The sequence below is a fragment of the Helicoverpa armigera genome, chromosome 17 (assembly GCF_030705265.1).
Source record: "Helicoverpa armigera isolate CAAS_96S chromosome 17, ASM3070526v1, whole genome shotgun sequence".
NCBI classification, from domain to species: Eukaryota; Metazoa; Arthropoda; class Insecta; order Lepidoptera; family Noctuidae; genus Helicoverpa; species Helicoverpa armigera.
The window spans coordinates 10,764,437-10,781,186 of NC_087136.1; the positions used below are offsets into that span (position 1 = coordinate 10,764,437).

The following is a 16,750-nucleotide window of genomic DNA, read 5'->3' on the forward strand; positions in this document are numbered from 1 at the left end:
GCTGACGGTTTATCGGAGTTTCTGGCTCACTGACTCCTGCACGAATGAAGGGACGCGTCCCAAATCCTGACTGATTTATGTGCTTATTTTTTTGTGGCTCCAAGTGTAATCATGAGATTTTTTTGCGTTTGAAAGGCGTGAATTATTATGAAGAGCTTCAAATATATAGCTAGTTAAAGATATAAAAAGATAGTTATGACTAAAGGATATAAAAATGGAACTTATTTTACCTTGAATACAATATCAGGACATTTTTATTGCTACTAAAGATGTTTTGACTAGATTCTAAAACAAGACGAAACCGAATACGCCATAGAGTTTTCACCAATTTCAGAAAGGTATGCGTTTAATTTATACATATCATAGGCACTTTTGGAGTGCTCGTTATTTTTTAAAAATTTTCACAATTCCAGGAAAACCAAAAAATATTTTAGAATACCAAAAGGTTCCAGCAAAAAAGAGTTGAACAAGCAATTTACCAAAATAAATACTGTAGGAGTAATGAAAAGTAAAAATCATTGAAAATCTCAAGTTTCGCAGAGTGCCTACCTAATGGGTTTAAAAGGTTTTTCTACAATAGACTTGGTTGGCATATTTTTCAAGGCTTTACTAACTAGGTGCTCTAATGGGTCTTTTCATTTAAGAAAGAGAGAGAAATTATTCAACACTAACTGTTTCTCGCGGTTTCACCCGCTTTCTTTGGGAAACTTCTTCCCTTACCAAAAAAAAATTTCTTCATGATGGAACTGGCTTAGATTTTGCCTTAAAATAAACAGGGGAGGATTTTTAAGGCTAATTTACAAGTTATTCGGACTAAATATTTTTTTACTTTCAAATAACAAAAAATTTAATCATATTTTATTATAATTACCTACTCGCTATTAATTAACTGTAATATTTGTATATTTGATAAAATCCATTTACCCTATTTCCATAAATCCATTAAGGAATTAATATATGTAAATTACAAAATCTATTGATCCCGATTGGTTTTCATATTAATATAACTAAATGGATTCTATATGGAATGACCAATGTTACGTGAAAGTATTCACATAATCCGATTAAATGGAAACAGCTTTCATATAATAAATATGGCAATGTCGATATAAGGAAAATCCTTATAAAGCCATCTGATATAATAAAAATCCGATCATTCCATTTGATTTTCCTTCACAATTCTTTATATGGTGTCATCTCGTATGAAACATTATTTCAGCCATTTCATCTTTCATAATCCATCCGTAATTTTTTGGATGACTAAGAAAATAAAACAAAGCCCCGGTTTCACTAATTACCGACAAACTGTCAGTTAGCTATCTGATAGTTTTATGATATCTGCCAAATAAAAGCTACTTATAATTTTTGCCAGATATTGCAAATAATATATGTCATATTTTTTCAGTAACCGGTAAAAGTTTTTTTTTGTATGATCTGCCAATATCCGAACATTGTTAAGTTTTTAATGATCAATTACCTATATTCAGAGCGGAGACATTATTCTTTTAATGAATTTCCAGATTAATTTGTTTATTAATCTCACAATTCTTAAGAAATTCCTACCAGTTCCAAAGTGACCCTAGTTCAAAGACCAACAAAACAGACTCACTAACTGATCTGAACTCCATCTAGCGAAGACAATGTAGTCCAAGCCAACACTCCGCTGTTTATCCCAAGAGCGAATGAACAAGAATTGGTTCAGCCCTATAAAACCTCGAGTTTTCTACCCATTGAAATCTACTTACCGAGCATCGAGTATTTGCTGTTTTTTCCATATAATTCTATCTCGTTAAAGATTTTATTTATTGAAGGGATTTTCTGTTCAGTTACTCGGATCTTTTTTTCGATCGAGTTTGAATCGAGTTGGAGTGTACCTAATCAGTTTGAAGTTGGTATTAGTTGCAGCTGTTTGAGTTTGATTGTTCACATTATTAGCTATTACTCAATCTTTTTGTTATTTTGTTCTCATGGAAGCATTTTGCTTATTCACTTAAGTATGAATTGACAAATCAGTATTTCAAATATGATTAGCGCATAGTTCATGGGATTTGGAATGATTTACGACCAATAAAAGTAATCCTACAATATCTAAACTTCATGTAACACCGAAAGATAAGCTTAGCTTTCAAAAATGTGCTAAGCCTGAACAAAAGGGCACAATATTGTATTTCCTTTGACTGAAATGTAGTAGATATGTATGTACGTGTGAAAAACGGCTGACAATCAAGCCTTTTTGAAGGTCAATTTTACAAAAGACAGTCCCCAAAATACTTATCCACACATTCTTCACCACATGTTTTCGCTCGGAAAAAGTCTAGTGAACTTAACAAGCAGATAGAACTACTGAACTACATTTCGAAGGCCTCGTCTCGCGGCGTCAAAGCATTGTTACTTTCCTACTTTCTTTCTTTCTTTGTGTAAAATGTACAAAAAGCTTTGTTCGGTGATACCATTATTTTTCACTCTTCCACCTTCAAGCTTAGCGACATTTAGACGGTATTTAAACACGAATATTTTTTTATAAAAGATTTTTTTTGCGCGTTTTGAACGCTTTGATAGGAATCGGTTTTTTTTATTTTTTGGGTTAAATGTGACGTTTCTTTTCGGTTCGTGAGGAAAACGATATTTTGAAAATTGAAAGGTTTTTCTTATAAAATGGACGAAATGTATAGCCGTGAGATTTTTTGAGATTTTGGCTGTTTTCAATTGAACGAACTTCCAAAGAATAAAGAAATTAAAGATTCTGATAGTCAATTATTGTATTGTTGGTCGCTCTAGTTTTTATAACAGTAGCCTTAAATTAAAATACAATACTAAAAGTTATATAATCAACGGACTATTTTAATTTCATTTGAAAACACAACAGTAACCCGAAATCAAATATTATTTCTAAGAATTCTCTTATAAAATATTTTAACATGATTCGGCCATTTGCAAATCCGAAACAATTGAAAGTTGATTGAGAATCTGCTATCCTTTTGTAAAAGAGTTTGGAAATGCCCTAGGCGTTTTAAAAATTCGCCAAAGAATTAATTACGGCCCAAATTATGCTTCTGTTTTAAGTAATCGAGCTTAAAAACCTTTTCAAACTTTTATTTAAGACGAAGAAAATATTTTCTAGGTACTTCAACTATGTTAATCTGAGAAACGAAAGAATAAATAATGCTTTGGACTTATTAGCCATTAATAAAAAAAAGCCAGCCCCATTGATATTAATTTATAATCTAAAGTATTTCGTTAAAGTTGTTCGATACAGTCACACAATACCTCTGACAAAAGCATACAGATTCTGTCACATTGAACCCCAATTAATTAACAATATATCTAACCTTTTGAAATTCTATCCCCCTTGTTAAGAATTCACCTAAAGCCATAAATAAAAATCACGCTTTACCTACGTAAGGCAATTTGTGTGGGGCGAACGAAAAACGTCGGCCTTTGACATCCAAGTAACAATAGCCTTTGTTATTAATTTGATATCGATCGAAACAAATTGGGGTCTAATTGAAACTAATATACGAAGGGTGTGATATTTTACGTATCAAAAATTTTGAATATTGGGAACATGTTAACAAAAAAGCTATTATAGTTATAAAAATTGGAAATAAAAACTTATGCAGAATTCTATCTAAAGATAAAACATAAAAGAAAGTATAAGTACCTTATAACGGGGTTTCGTTTCCGACTCTTTATCTAAAGAATGCAAAATTCTACATCGAGTCAAATATCTAAAGATTTCATCTTCATAGACAAATCCCGTTGGACCCAACCCAACCTTTTCGATATTAGAAAGGTCAGGCTCTTTAAGTATGATATTTCCGTCATATTGAACGGTATAATCCCTTACTACAACATAATCATCAAAGGCTAGAACAATGTTCCTAAAATAATCTTCCCATACAAAAGCTAAGCTAATAGGTACCCTTCTAATTACAGCAAGAAGTGACAATCTGATAGATCCGTATCCTTAAACAGCACACAATACAGTTTCACTTAATAGCTTCAAATATATCTCCCCGCCAATTGCTTACTTAATACCAACACACAACTAAGATGGGGCAGATAAAGCCAAACACGAATTATATTAAGACGGCAATCAAATGAATGACATTCAATTGCTAAAGAGGTGAATGGGGTGAATACGGATGAATGGGGGGCGAATGCGAATGAATGGGGGGTGAAAGAGGATGAAGGGTGAATGAAGACACAAAGAAAGGTGCTGGTGAAATGGCGCATTGCGGACCGTTTTTGTCGCCATGGATTAAATATTTTTTTCTTGAAGGTTTTGTGGGTTGTTTCAAGGTTGCGCGTCAGCTGTAAGAAAGGTAGTCGTTTGGAAATATATTAAGGTTATGGGACGTGTTACGGAAAATTTTCTTTTTTATATTTCTTTCTTTACCAGAGCATATTCTGGTGTTCGGAATGAAGTTAAATCTTTTCATTAATCCGTCTTTAAACATAAGCATTGTTTTCTTGATCGGTACCGATTTCTTTAATGATATTAAAGACAACAAGTTGGTTATACTACATTCCCTCGTACATGGAATTAAATTTCCATTTATTTCTTATATCATAAAAGGTACTTTCAGCCATTACTTACTTAAACAAAAGTTATATAAATAACGCTATGAAAGCTAAGCAATTCGTTGTAACAACAAAAAATAGGGCTAAAGTAAAGAACAGTCGTGTCGTAATTTTATGTGACCGCGACACGCAATATTTTACTTAACCACGAACCACGAATATTAAGAATACGGAAAACTTCTTTATGTAACCGTTACATTATGTTATGTGTCTCATACAATGCAGTAGGTATTTTCAGGTGATATTAAGGGCGCATGAAAGTCTTAAGTAAAGTAAACAATTGAAAAACAAGACTTGACATTTTCATGATTTTCACTTTATCGGGAACACAGTTTTAAAAGCAGTGATGTCTCAACCGCTTCTCATTTGTTTTCTAACGTCAACCTTGATAAATATGATCTTTAAAGTCTGATCGAAAGCGTTAAAAACGAAGAAATTTACATTCGCATTAGCTGTCCTATGTAATTTTTATTTAGGACAAACGCTTTTGAGTTTCATTTTGAGTTTGATCCCCTGTGTGGCTGTTTCCAACACCTAAGAACCTTTAAGAAAACTAGATCATTAAGTCCAAAAAGGACCTTTAAACACCAAACTAACCTATCCCCTTTTTTCCAGGCGAACGTCTGATCCAGTTCGCATCAGAGAACCTGGTGACAGAGATCCTGATTCACCCCCAGATGAACACGCTGATGCAATGCATGCGCAATTTGCTCAGCTCATTCACGAGGCACCGACACCTCGTGCACGCCGGATATACTTTTGCTGGGAACGGCTCCTGGATTATGCAGGTGAGTTTGGATCTTGTGGTGTGGTGGTTAAGGTTTAATTTGGTGAAATGATGTTGGGAAATTCTTGTGGATGTCTGTCAACTGATAGTGTGGAGAGACATCCAAAAATAGATGATAGAGCCAGTTTATTAAAGAGAGTGACTGGTAGCTTTTCTGCTAGGATTGTAAGCCTTGGAAAGGTAACCACGAACGAATACAAAGAATGAATAAATCAAATGGTTTTTGAGGTAGCAAGCAACTTCCCTCATTGGGTGGTGTTCGTATCTATAAATTAACATCTATAAAAGGTCGTAATATTTCAAGAAGGAAATTAAATTCTACTCACCTACCTACATACATGTACTGAAAATTAAATAATGCCTTCCATTTACATGGCTTAATAAAATAACCATAAACTTCATAATTTGAATCCGTCCCAAAATTATATTAGCAAATAGTTCCCACTGCGTAGAACCACAAAACCGAAAACACTTAAAACACGAGTAATTAAAGCAAAAACCAGACTAAGTAAACCGACATTTTACGAATACTAAAAGCCTACTTTACCCAGCTAAACAGAAAAGGGAGAAATTCAAGTATTTACGTCACCGCCTATAAGGGCTGCGAATCAAACCGTGCGCCATTTTGAGACAAATTAAGGAACATTATCAAGGGAACGGCTGTAATGTAATAGAATACTCTGTTCCCATTACAGTTAACCAAATTGGAATTGAAATTGTACTGAAGATAATTCGGAACGTTGGTTAAAATGGAACCAGGCGTATTAACATTCGATTAGCTTCGGTTAAGCGTACATTTATTCTGGTACGTGTGTTTTGGGCTTTGTGAAGTAGGCAAAGGTAGTGGCAAGTCATGATATGAAATTACATAGTTTTTGAAAGTCATGCTAAAGTAAAGGTTACTCTTTTTCTACAATAAATATAGGTTTAGGTTTTATGTTAAGGGCAAAGTATGAAATCCTACTAAGCTTTACAGGGAAAACAAAGTTCATATAAAAACATACACTAAAATTATGTAAGATCTAGGGTCTAAAATTTAAGATAAAGTGAAAGTGAAACTTCGTACGCATAACCAGACCCTGGAAAATTCTTCGCTTCAAAAGTAATTTAATATTGCTGTTATTTGAACTCTTGACTTTCCTAATTGGATAAAGTTCTTGTTTATTTTTCGCGGTATGAAACGTTGCAGATGAAAAATAACGTTTCTAACGGAATACTAAAATGTTGAATTGTTGTTCTTTTTGCTAGCTAAAGAAATGAAATCCATGTCTATCTTGTTCGCTTCTTAATTAAAAGACAATAAAGCAAACTCAAACATTGTTTAGTCAGATTAGACAGTTATTAGATTAATTCATATCGTGTTCAATTATGAATACTTCTTCTACATTTGAAGCAAAATTAGGAGTCACGAAATTGTTTTACCTGACAGACAAGAAAAAGTGAATTAACATTACCATTCAGCAAAACTATCTACACAACTAAAAAAACGAAACCACAGCATTTTCCTAAAACCAATCCGAACACACGTCATTTCCAATGAACATTTCAATTGAGTCCGACACAACGTATTTCGAGTCCGACAGCAGGTTTTTTCGAAAATGCGGTTTTAATGGATTCGTACTGAGTGATATTTCCTCGATAGAATTGACGGAAATTAAAACTAGAGGGAACGTGAAATGGGATATGGCAGATATATTTATTACCTAGGTAGGTAATATGGTCGGGGTAGTAAATCATGAAGCATGAAGTATATTGAATATTGTAGCTGATAAAGTGCCATGAATTTGAAAATATGATTCTCTTATAAATGTTCTGATTTTACAAAAGAGTTTGTTGCAGACACCCTTAAATTACAATTTATTACTGAATAATGGTACCTACAGTATTCATACAGAAAACGAACGTGCAAAAATCAAACTTTAGGTACCTGCATTAATTACTCGAAAAGACAAAAGCATTTAAACAGCACTTAAATAAATCACATTCTCAAAATTGGTTCTCGACGCTTTTGAAAATTCATTCATTCGGAGTATATTGACATGGCAGGCAGACATTTTTAATTAAGCTCTTATAATGAAGCCTGAAAACGTTACTGAAATGTAATTAAATAACTGTGAACCGTAAAAACGTTGGTTTTCAAACAATTGCTATTGTATGGCGCTGAAAAAATGTAATCCTTTTGTAGAAAGAATGGATTATGAAGATCTGTGAATAGAAATAAAGGATATTATGAAACCGTAGTTAAGGTTTTTCAGGGATTTGGTGGGTATTTCGAATTGTATGCAGAAGGTAATAAAGGTTGACTTAATGACGTTAAAGCTGTTACTGAGGACTTGGTTACGCTATTATTTCTGACCATAAAATTGCTTATGAAAAGCTACCCGGTTGTTACTGTTTTAAATAAATGAGTCAAAATTAAAAATATTAAAAAGCAAAAAAGATATTCTATAGAATCTAGACAAATTTAAACACTGAGAACTATAAAAGACAACATTGAAGTATAGCATTACTGATTTGGATGAAACTTTACGACGATTAGAAATGTACCAGCATTTAGAACCAGACAACAAAATTGTACATTATATTTGGAAGCGTGTAGTACTTCTCTCGAGACATGAGTAAAACCTCAAGATAAAGCAAGTAGAATATACGAATATCCGAGAAGACACATCCAAACCAACGCCTTCTCAGTACATATCCCGTCTAAGACTAGTAGCGAGAGACATAACCCTAATGATCACGACCCGACACATGTCAAGCGATTGATGGATCACTAGTTCGACAGATGTCTCAGATACTAATGGACGGATAGCCTTAGACTAATGGGGTCGGATTGAAATAGTGGCTGTAGGTTCTGGTTTAAATGAAGATGCTGGATTAGATAAAGATGATGCAGTAGAAATTATTATTGTAGTTATCAGTAAGGATTATTGAGACTTCTGATGTTTTTTTTAATATTGCACTAATTAAAGTATTACTTGGAATACAGTTTAGTAATGTGGAAGATTTGTAGGTACTTTTCTCAAGTATGGCAGTTATAAGAGGTAATTTTCTGGGAACAACTGAAATGACTACTCTCTGACCCTCTCTCTTTTTTTTAAGCTTAATTCTGATATCATCATGATTGTTTCAACAACCATTACAAAAAAACTCTTGAGCCTTAAGAATGCCTTTAATATTTTTCTTTCTTTTTCTTAGAAATCAACTCTGACCACTTATCTCTTGTTACAGGACGGGACCTTTTCCCTAGCTGATTTCACTGACGCATACCAAGAGAATGAGGTTCAGCGCGTGATCCGCGCTTACGAGAACTCCATCTCCATTGACGTTCACTGCTCCACCAGCGGTGGGGGCGAATGGGCCAAGCTCCCTGAGATGCCCTTCGTTAAATACTGCAAGATTAGGGTCAACCCTACTGATATATTGGACTCTGGCTCTCAAGCCATCAAGGATTTTATTGGTAAGTCTTCTTTTTTCTTTACTAATTCATCTGTGTGAGATAGGGTCGGAACCCAGGAGAAGGATGATAAAAACGCAGATGATGAATGAACCAATTGGGTCAGGAATAATCTGGCATAGGAATTAAATTAATGGGTTATTCAGAAAAATACTTTTTTAGAAACTGCGGGACGGAATTAAGACTACTTAATATTTCAATGTCAAAACTTCCCAATTTTATGAAGGGTTTTTACTTCATTTACAGTTTTCATGATACGACATATATTTTTAGACCTTACAACTAAAACCAACTATGGTATATTCAAACCTCTTAGGCCTGATAATGACAAAAGAATACTTACATAAACATTGTCCGATTATGGATTTAGGTCAGGAACCTTTTCTAAGATAAGATAGAAAATAAGAATCTAATCAAGCATCAAGCCTTATTTAGATCAGGTCCCTACGGATATATTCAGTCGAGAAAATACCAATCGATTACTCTGTAACACTCGATTAATTATACATACACGAGTACTTTCTTGTTAAACTTGGAACATTTGCTAAGAGGAAAATTAATTGCTTTAATTAAATTCTCGGAATACTAACTATACCTGTGTTAATAAATTGTATGTGTGATCTTAACGCATGGGTAGTGACAGTACAAAATTCACAGGAATATATTTTTTTTGACGTTATAAGTACCTCAATAATACAAAATGACTTGAAAGACCCATTTTTCTCTTTGAAGTTACTCTACTTCTCATCATCTGCCTATTCTTTTCCCAACTATAATGGGATCGGCTTCCAGTCTAACCGCATGCAGCTGAGAACTAGTGTTTTACATGTAGCGATTGCCTGTCTAACCTCCACCATTACCCGGGTAATACGATATTGGTTGTTAAGCTTTCTGGCTTCTGACTCCCCGTACGTTGCTATACTTCTATGCAATAATGTAATGCAACCTCAATAAATTTTCCCCTACACTATTCAGAAGCCAACAAAACCAAAACTTCCCTCTGAAACTATCCGAAACCCACTAATATTCCGTTAATTAGTTTCCCATGCAACTTCACAACTGATACTGGGGTTATTTGGCTGCAACTTTGCACAACTTTGCGCAACAACTTGCAACGCTGCCTGCCATTCACACTGCACTAACGATCCCGCTTGTTTCTGTGTTGCTTGCATGGGTAGGGTGTACCTGTGATGTGTGTTTTGGTGGATAGTCCTGAAGTTCATAAGTTGAGAGAGAGAGAGAGAAATTTATAAAGCAATAGTGTGAACAAAAACATGGAAAATTACTGTAGTTTATTTGAGAAGGGCCAAAATTTGAATTAAAATTCAGTGTTAGGTGCTACTGTTTAAAAATTAAAAAATAAATAAAAGCTGACTTTTTCATCACAGATATTTCAGTCTGCTGTTCTCTCGGGATTGTAAAAATAATTCTGCAGCTAGAAATTGTCCGTCACGCTCTAAGCCGGCACTAAAACGAGCAAACACCTCTAAATCCCACAATACAGACTAAAAACAAAGCACGTTCTCGCTTTAACACCTTTAATATAAACTCAATTACCTCTCTTACACTGAATTAAATTTAGTAAGCAGGTTTGAAGTGTTAACTGTGGGCGTCTGAGTGTTAAGTTAGATCGTCGGTTTAAACCCGGCCCTAATACAGGTAAATCCTTGTAAATATTTAACGAAGGCTTTCGCCGAGTAAATGTTGAAAGGATTTTGGTGAAGACAGATTGATTTTGTTTTAGAGACGAAGTTTGATTTATATTTATTTTACATAAAAGTGGTGTTAGAAAAATAATTATGACTTTTTTTTACAAAATATACAATTATTTTGAATAATATAAACTGAATTATAACAAAATATTTAAGTACCAAGAATATCCTAAATATTTCTTTAAAATCTTGGTCACCCTACACAGTTACCGTTCACAATGCCAAGCGGTTTGTAAACGACAAGCAAATCAGCGTAGCGCTACGAAGTGCTACGCGATTGTCACTGACTACGGCGTAGCACCGCGTAACATTCAATACTGTTCAATTTGATATTCAAATGTATATTCGTAGTTTGTACATTGTTTGATAGAATGTAGAACAGATTTAGAATTGAATAGCTGTTTTGGTTTCTGGTACTTCTGGGAACTAGTATTTCGAGTACTTAGATAAAATATAGCCTATGACACTCATAAATTACCTTGTATTCTACTGGTAGAACAATATTTGAAATCAATTTATTGGATTCAGAAATTGCCTAATTCATCAAAAACTCTCAAAAATCCTAGCTTACTTACAAATTAGTACAGTTATTCATAAATATTTTGACTACATTTTGACCAGTAAATACAAAACTATTCATAAAAAGTTCATCACTATTTTGTTATAAAAATCAAATTATATTCCATATAACTTAGCAACAAAATTGTACTCAAATTATAGTTTTATAGCTCAAATTTTAGTACTCTAGTTTCATTACTTTAATACTTAAACGTATAAAATTAGGTGACCTACCGTGTTACAAACTATTATAACTGAAGTATTTAGAACTTAATGTAGGAACAATTTCGTTTAATAGCAGGTTTTGTTCTACTTCTAGACAATTATGCGTCAAAAGTTTTTAGTAAGATTTTATAGGTATTTACTACCTACTAAATAAATAGAACCATTTTTATTGAAAAGTTATAGCCTGGTTTTATAACTCACTATCACTATAAAAATGTTGGCTTAAAAAGTTTATGGATTGATAGTAATTTTCCTGCCCTTTTATTTCACCAGTACAAAAATAATACCACAACTTTTTGCTTTGTACATTCGTCATTCTAAAATCCTCAAACAAACACTAAACAGGCCGACATTAAATTAATTTCAAACACAAAACGCTTTACGGCTTTCATAAAACAATTTACTTTTCAAACATCCCTTTTTAGCAACAGACAGTCATAAAAACTCCCTTTGTTGACATCCCGAGGTCGCTTATCATACACAGAGTCATTTGACACAACTCGCAAAAACAAGTCGCAACTCGGAAAAACAAGTCGCAACTCGGAAAAACCGGTCAGAACTGGTAAAACCCCGTCATAACTCGGCCTGGAGGACGCTGTACAAATACTGTGGAGAGTTAATTTGATGTCGGCGAGTTACAAATTGTTGAGTAACTGTGAAGTTTGTCTTGTTTGTAATGTCTGGTTTTTGTCATAAGATATAGCGGGAGCGAGTATCATTTTAAAGGCACTTGTTAAATACTTTTTTACTTATAATTTGTTTTTTATAAAAAAATCATTAAAAATATTTGTAAAAGTTTTAAAATGGCAAACATGAAATTGAGCTACGAACGTTATACGAGTATTTCGCTGTGAAACTAAAACTCAGTCTAAACTATGAATAATTGTGTTAGTTTTCACCGTCGAGTTTATATTGTTAGTTTCTGTTAACTAACATAACTGGTATTTTAACAATTTACATAGTTATTACTTTCCGTTAACAGGGAGCTAATTAAAAAGCTAAGGTACAGCTATATTGTGATTAAAATTAATAAAGACTATAAAACACCTCTTCGTATTTAAATTAGTGCTTTATTTCCTATCAAATAAAGCATAAAATCGCAAAAGCAGTCATCATAAAAACTCTCGCAACACTGAAATAAATACTAAACCAAATACTTTTACCTTTAAATCGTCTATAAAAATCAAAAGAAATAGATTTACGTCAAAGAAATTTAGACATAACGAGCAAATCTTGAGATTTCCTTTACTTTTATTTAATCGCGAGACCTTCGATAGGCAAATAAAATAAAATAAACTTCGTGTCTTAGATTTCCTGACGTGCCCTACAGAAAAATATTTATCTGGGAAAAATATTTCACAGATAAATATTTTTATTGAAAACTTGAATTTATTTTGATATTGAATTTGAATAAGACGAAGTATACTAGTGGTGTAACTTTTCTGAGATCTGATTTTCACGTGGCAAGTGGTTAGTAAACATAATAGCATAGAAGGTATCTTAATTATAATCTTTACATAACCATTGAATGTTAAAAGAGGAGCTCGTGGCTAAGTAAATGCTACTACGCAACGCCTGCGGACCCTGTCCATGGATAGGTCACGATCATGTCATATTTACTTCTTTACAACACCAGTAAGGATAAAATCGCTTTCTAAATTAGGGTATCAAGTTCTACCGTACTACATAACGAGGTACTTACTGTTCCTTATAAGCACTCAAAGAAACTTTTCAAATAAGCAAATAATTAAGTACACAAGCCCTATAATGTATATCAAACTCCCCACTCAAAAAGTTATGTATGTAACATTGTATACATATACATATTTATCCGTGTGTTGGTCGTTCCGTAACTTGTTACAACTTTAAATTGCTTTCACAACTTACACCTATCGGTTAGTACAAGTTTTATCGAAACACTCCACAGTTTCAATATTTGATGGTTGATTTTTGCTTATGTTTTGGTAAAGAGTAAAGTTTTAAAGCCTATTGGCCTACTGAAATCAATAGTTTCATTTTTGAAATATGCTGGTATTAAGGGTTCTATTTAATAGTGAGCAGACATGTTTTCACCATAAAATAATTCTCTGGATTTCACGATAGTCAAGCCTGTAGCTTCGTCAATCGAGAACTCGGGAAAAGGCTAGGCAGATGATGATGAACTTTACCTTAACCATACCTACGTAGATTCTATAAATTCAGGCTCAATCCACAAAATACAAACACAATCATTTTCCAGTTTTGCATCAGCAAATCAGCTTAATTTTAAGCCGTCAAATGAATGATGAGCGTACATCAGACCAAACAACAATCAATGTTCTATTGTTCCTCCTTTACACGTCTCAATAGTTTGATTCACATTATTATGACCCCCAATCCCAATATTGGAGAGCACAAATATATTATTAGCGTATATTGGCACATCATATAATCTCAGGAATTTTCAATAAGCGGATACCGGTCAGGCCTTACAATAGCCGTCGCCATTTTATTGTTTGTACTCGCATAGCCTAACCTTTGGTCTGCTGAAATTAAAATCTGGGTATATTGACGTGGAGACAATGTACTGTTGAACTAAACGGGCTTTAATTTTAGAACAAAGCTTGTCATTGGTCTTTGTTGGTGATAAAAAGTTGAATCTTTTGTCTTGTTGTTAAAGTTGAAAACCATTAAGTACAAATTCAGTGATAAGTAATTACTAATCGTAGTTTTGAGTATCGTTAATCGTAGTGACTATTGAAGCTTGATTACTTAGTTTTTATACTTGCTCAAATTGCAAAATTCGAATTAACTCCACTTCAATGGAATCACAATGATATTATAATATCCTAAAAAACTGTACAAGAAGTTCGTATAGGTACTACTAACAGTTTAAGGACAAATAATTGCTATATTTTCTTCATAACAACTGACTGAAATAAACCGTATTTATGTACATAGAAAATAATTTCTCCAACACTGACCTATTTACAAGATCTAGCTATATAAACACGAAGAACATCAGCTACACGGAAATTAATTAGCAACATCCTTCAAATAAACCCTGACCACTCAGGCATAGCATCAGAACATTTCCCCTTCACTCAATTTTCAACTTTATACTACACACTTTAGAGTTCAAAATTGTACGTTCCCAACTCAGGTGTACCATGGCAGCATATCGTTTCTCTTCACTCAATTTTCAACTTTATCACATACGGTTTAAAGTTGTAAATGCGTTGTATACAGGTGTAGTTTACTCGGGCGGGTTTCCCAGGTCATTGATTGGCTGAAAGTGGCTACAGGCTTTTGAGCTAGGATCTAGGTCATGTCACCTTGTTAGGTTCCTCTTGGGTTTGTGTAAGTACACATAGGTAAATTAGGATCCTAGGTAAATTTACGGTAGGTAGATTTTGAATGTTGACAGTAACACGTAAATTATCTCACCTGTAAAACTTAAGTAAAAGGTATACACTACATCAAATCTATTCTATGCTTAAATTGGTCCAAAAGGCCTCAAAAAATGCTTAAAATAACGAGTTTTCAAAAGAGTTTTTTTCTGTACCAATCTACATTCCACACTTTTCATGAAATTAAAAAGCTAACCAACCTTTTCACATTAATCCTTTCCAAAATATAAATTGCATATAAAACTTAACTCTTTAGTAGCTCACTGCATAAATTCCAGCATTCAAAACCTCAAGTTTATCCTAGATTAATTGACAATAGCAACTATAACCCTATTCGCGCTCCGCATTTGAGCTGTGAATACCATTCACTAAAGCGGACTCCGTACTATTCAAGCCTGCAGTATTGTGCTATGAAATCCTAAATAATGCGATTTAGCTCCAATCTCTGTGAACATAAGGTCTATTATGCAATGCGCGCAGTGAGGAGTTATGACTTTTTGTTTTCGTATGATGAATGCGCCGGATTTTTGTTAATTGTTGTTTGAATATGTCAGTTGTAACAAGTGTGGTTCGTAACAAATATGGACGCGTGAATTATAAGTTTAAAATATGGTATTATATTACGCTGGAAATATTGAGGATACAATTAATAATTGAACATTGTAGTCATGTTGAAAGCAGCCCAGTAGCTTTACAATAAAATATCTACTGATAAAATTACTACAAAAAATATGTTACGTATCTATTTTTAAATAAGCTCTTGACAAAGCAGATTACAAGTTTTTAATACGCTCATTATAAACTTCACAACGAATTAATTGGATCCTAATTAAAATGTGTCCTAAAAATTTGTCCCGCTAATCCTCCGTTAATTAGCGATAAAAATCTCATTAGAACTTCGAACCATTTGTCGGAAGTTTCAAAACATGAAGTTCTTTAATTAAGTTTCCAGCACACGGTTAAACACTGAACGTTTTAAAAGAATTTTTATATGAGAGACCGACTTAGTTTTTTAATGGTTACGTTAGAAAATAAAAATGTCGTGAAAACCCTGTTTTTAAGTGGAAGTTTAGCTTCGTTTTAAAAACTTTGCATGTGAATTGTAGTTTTTATGATGGCAACAACTTTTATGTATAGTTCGTTTACTTAGTATAAAGTTACATTGTGCATTAAAAAAAATACTATTATGTAATGAACATTACATTAAGTGAATATTTATGCTGCACTTCTGAAATAGCGATAGGAATTTTACCTACTTCTTCTAATGTTATATCAGCTTGAAGTGCTACAAGTAAAACATTTCTTTTTACTAAACCATGTATTCTTCTATCTGTACTGTAAAGTCTAAATTCACCAATCCTCCGTGAGCAATCATTCTGATTATATCGCTAATTCCTTCTCTGTATGTGAAGAGGCCTGTGCCTTGCTGTTCGACAGTAAGAAGTCGGATACTAACGATCACTAACCTCTATTCCTCTTCCACAGCATACCTGGACCCATACATAGTGCCAGCCAGCCTGGACCAGCTCCTGGTGTCGAGCGACGTCGTGGGCAACATCAGGTTCAGCCACCCGACGCTCTACGTGTTCCCAGGGGGGCAGGGCGATGCTGCACTCTTTGGCATTAATGGATTTAATATGCTTGGTGAGTACTTACTTACTTAGCTATAGTTCATACTAAGAATAATCAAATAGTGATAAGAAACAACGTGGGAGTGGGAGTGGCACAGGAACATCTCAGGGCGTAAGACCACAGGGGCGGACTTGTGCTGTGAAAATAATAGCTGTCATTATGATATTTTTTTCAAGAAAACCACGTAGGATAAGTTCAAAGTTCAATTTCTATTTGTCGTCAGAGAAGCAGTGTCCATTTAGTATAGTATAGCGGGCTTCTATAATTACATTTAGAGTTTTGGGTAGGGCTGGAGATACTCCGAGGCTCCGTAGTAAAGTTGTCCATGGGATTTAATTTTCAGTCTGTCAAATCTATTAGTTAAGTATATGCTTATCAGAGAAACTATCACGATAGTCCGTAAACG

At 33.8% G+C, this 16,750-nt stretch overlaps 1 protein-coding gene across 2 annotated transcripts in view; it reads left to right on the top strand.

Annotated features, from left to right (window-relative positions):
- LOC110382348 (titin) overlaps window positions 1-16,750 on the top strand; it is a 170,686-nt gene that overhangs the window by 111,417 nt on the left and 42,519 nt on the right. For both annotated transcript variants that reach the window (XM_064038742.1, XM_064038743.1), the window contains exons 3-5: window positions 5,200-5,372; window positions 8,603-8,831; window positions 16,198-16,356. In XM_064038742.1, the coding sequence (XP_063894812.1) occupies window positions 5,200-5,372; window positions 8,603-8,831; window positions 16,198-16,356 (561 nt within the window). The remainder of the gene's footprint in view (window positions 1-5,199; window positions 5,373-8,602; window positions 8,832-16,197; window positions 16,357-16,750) is intronic.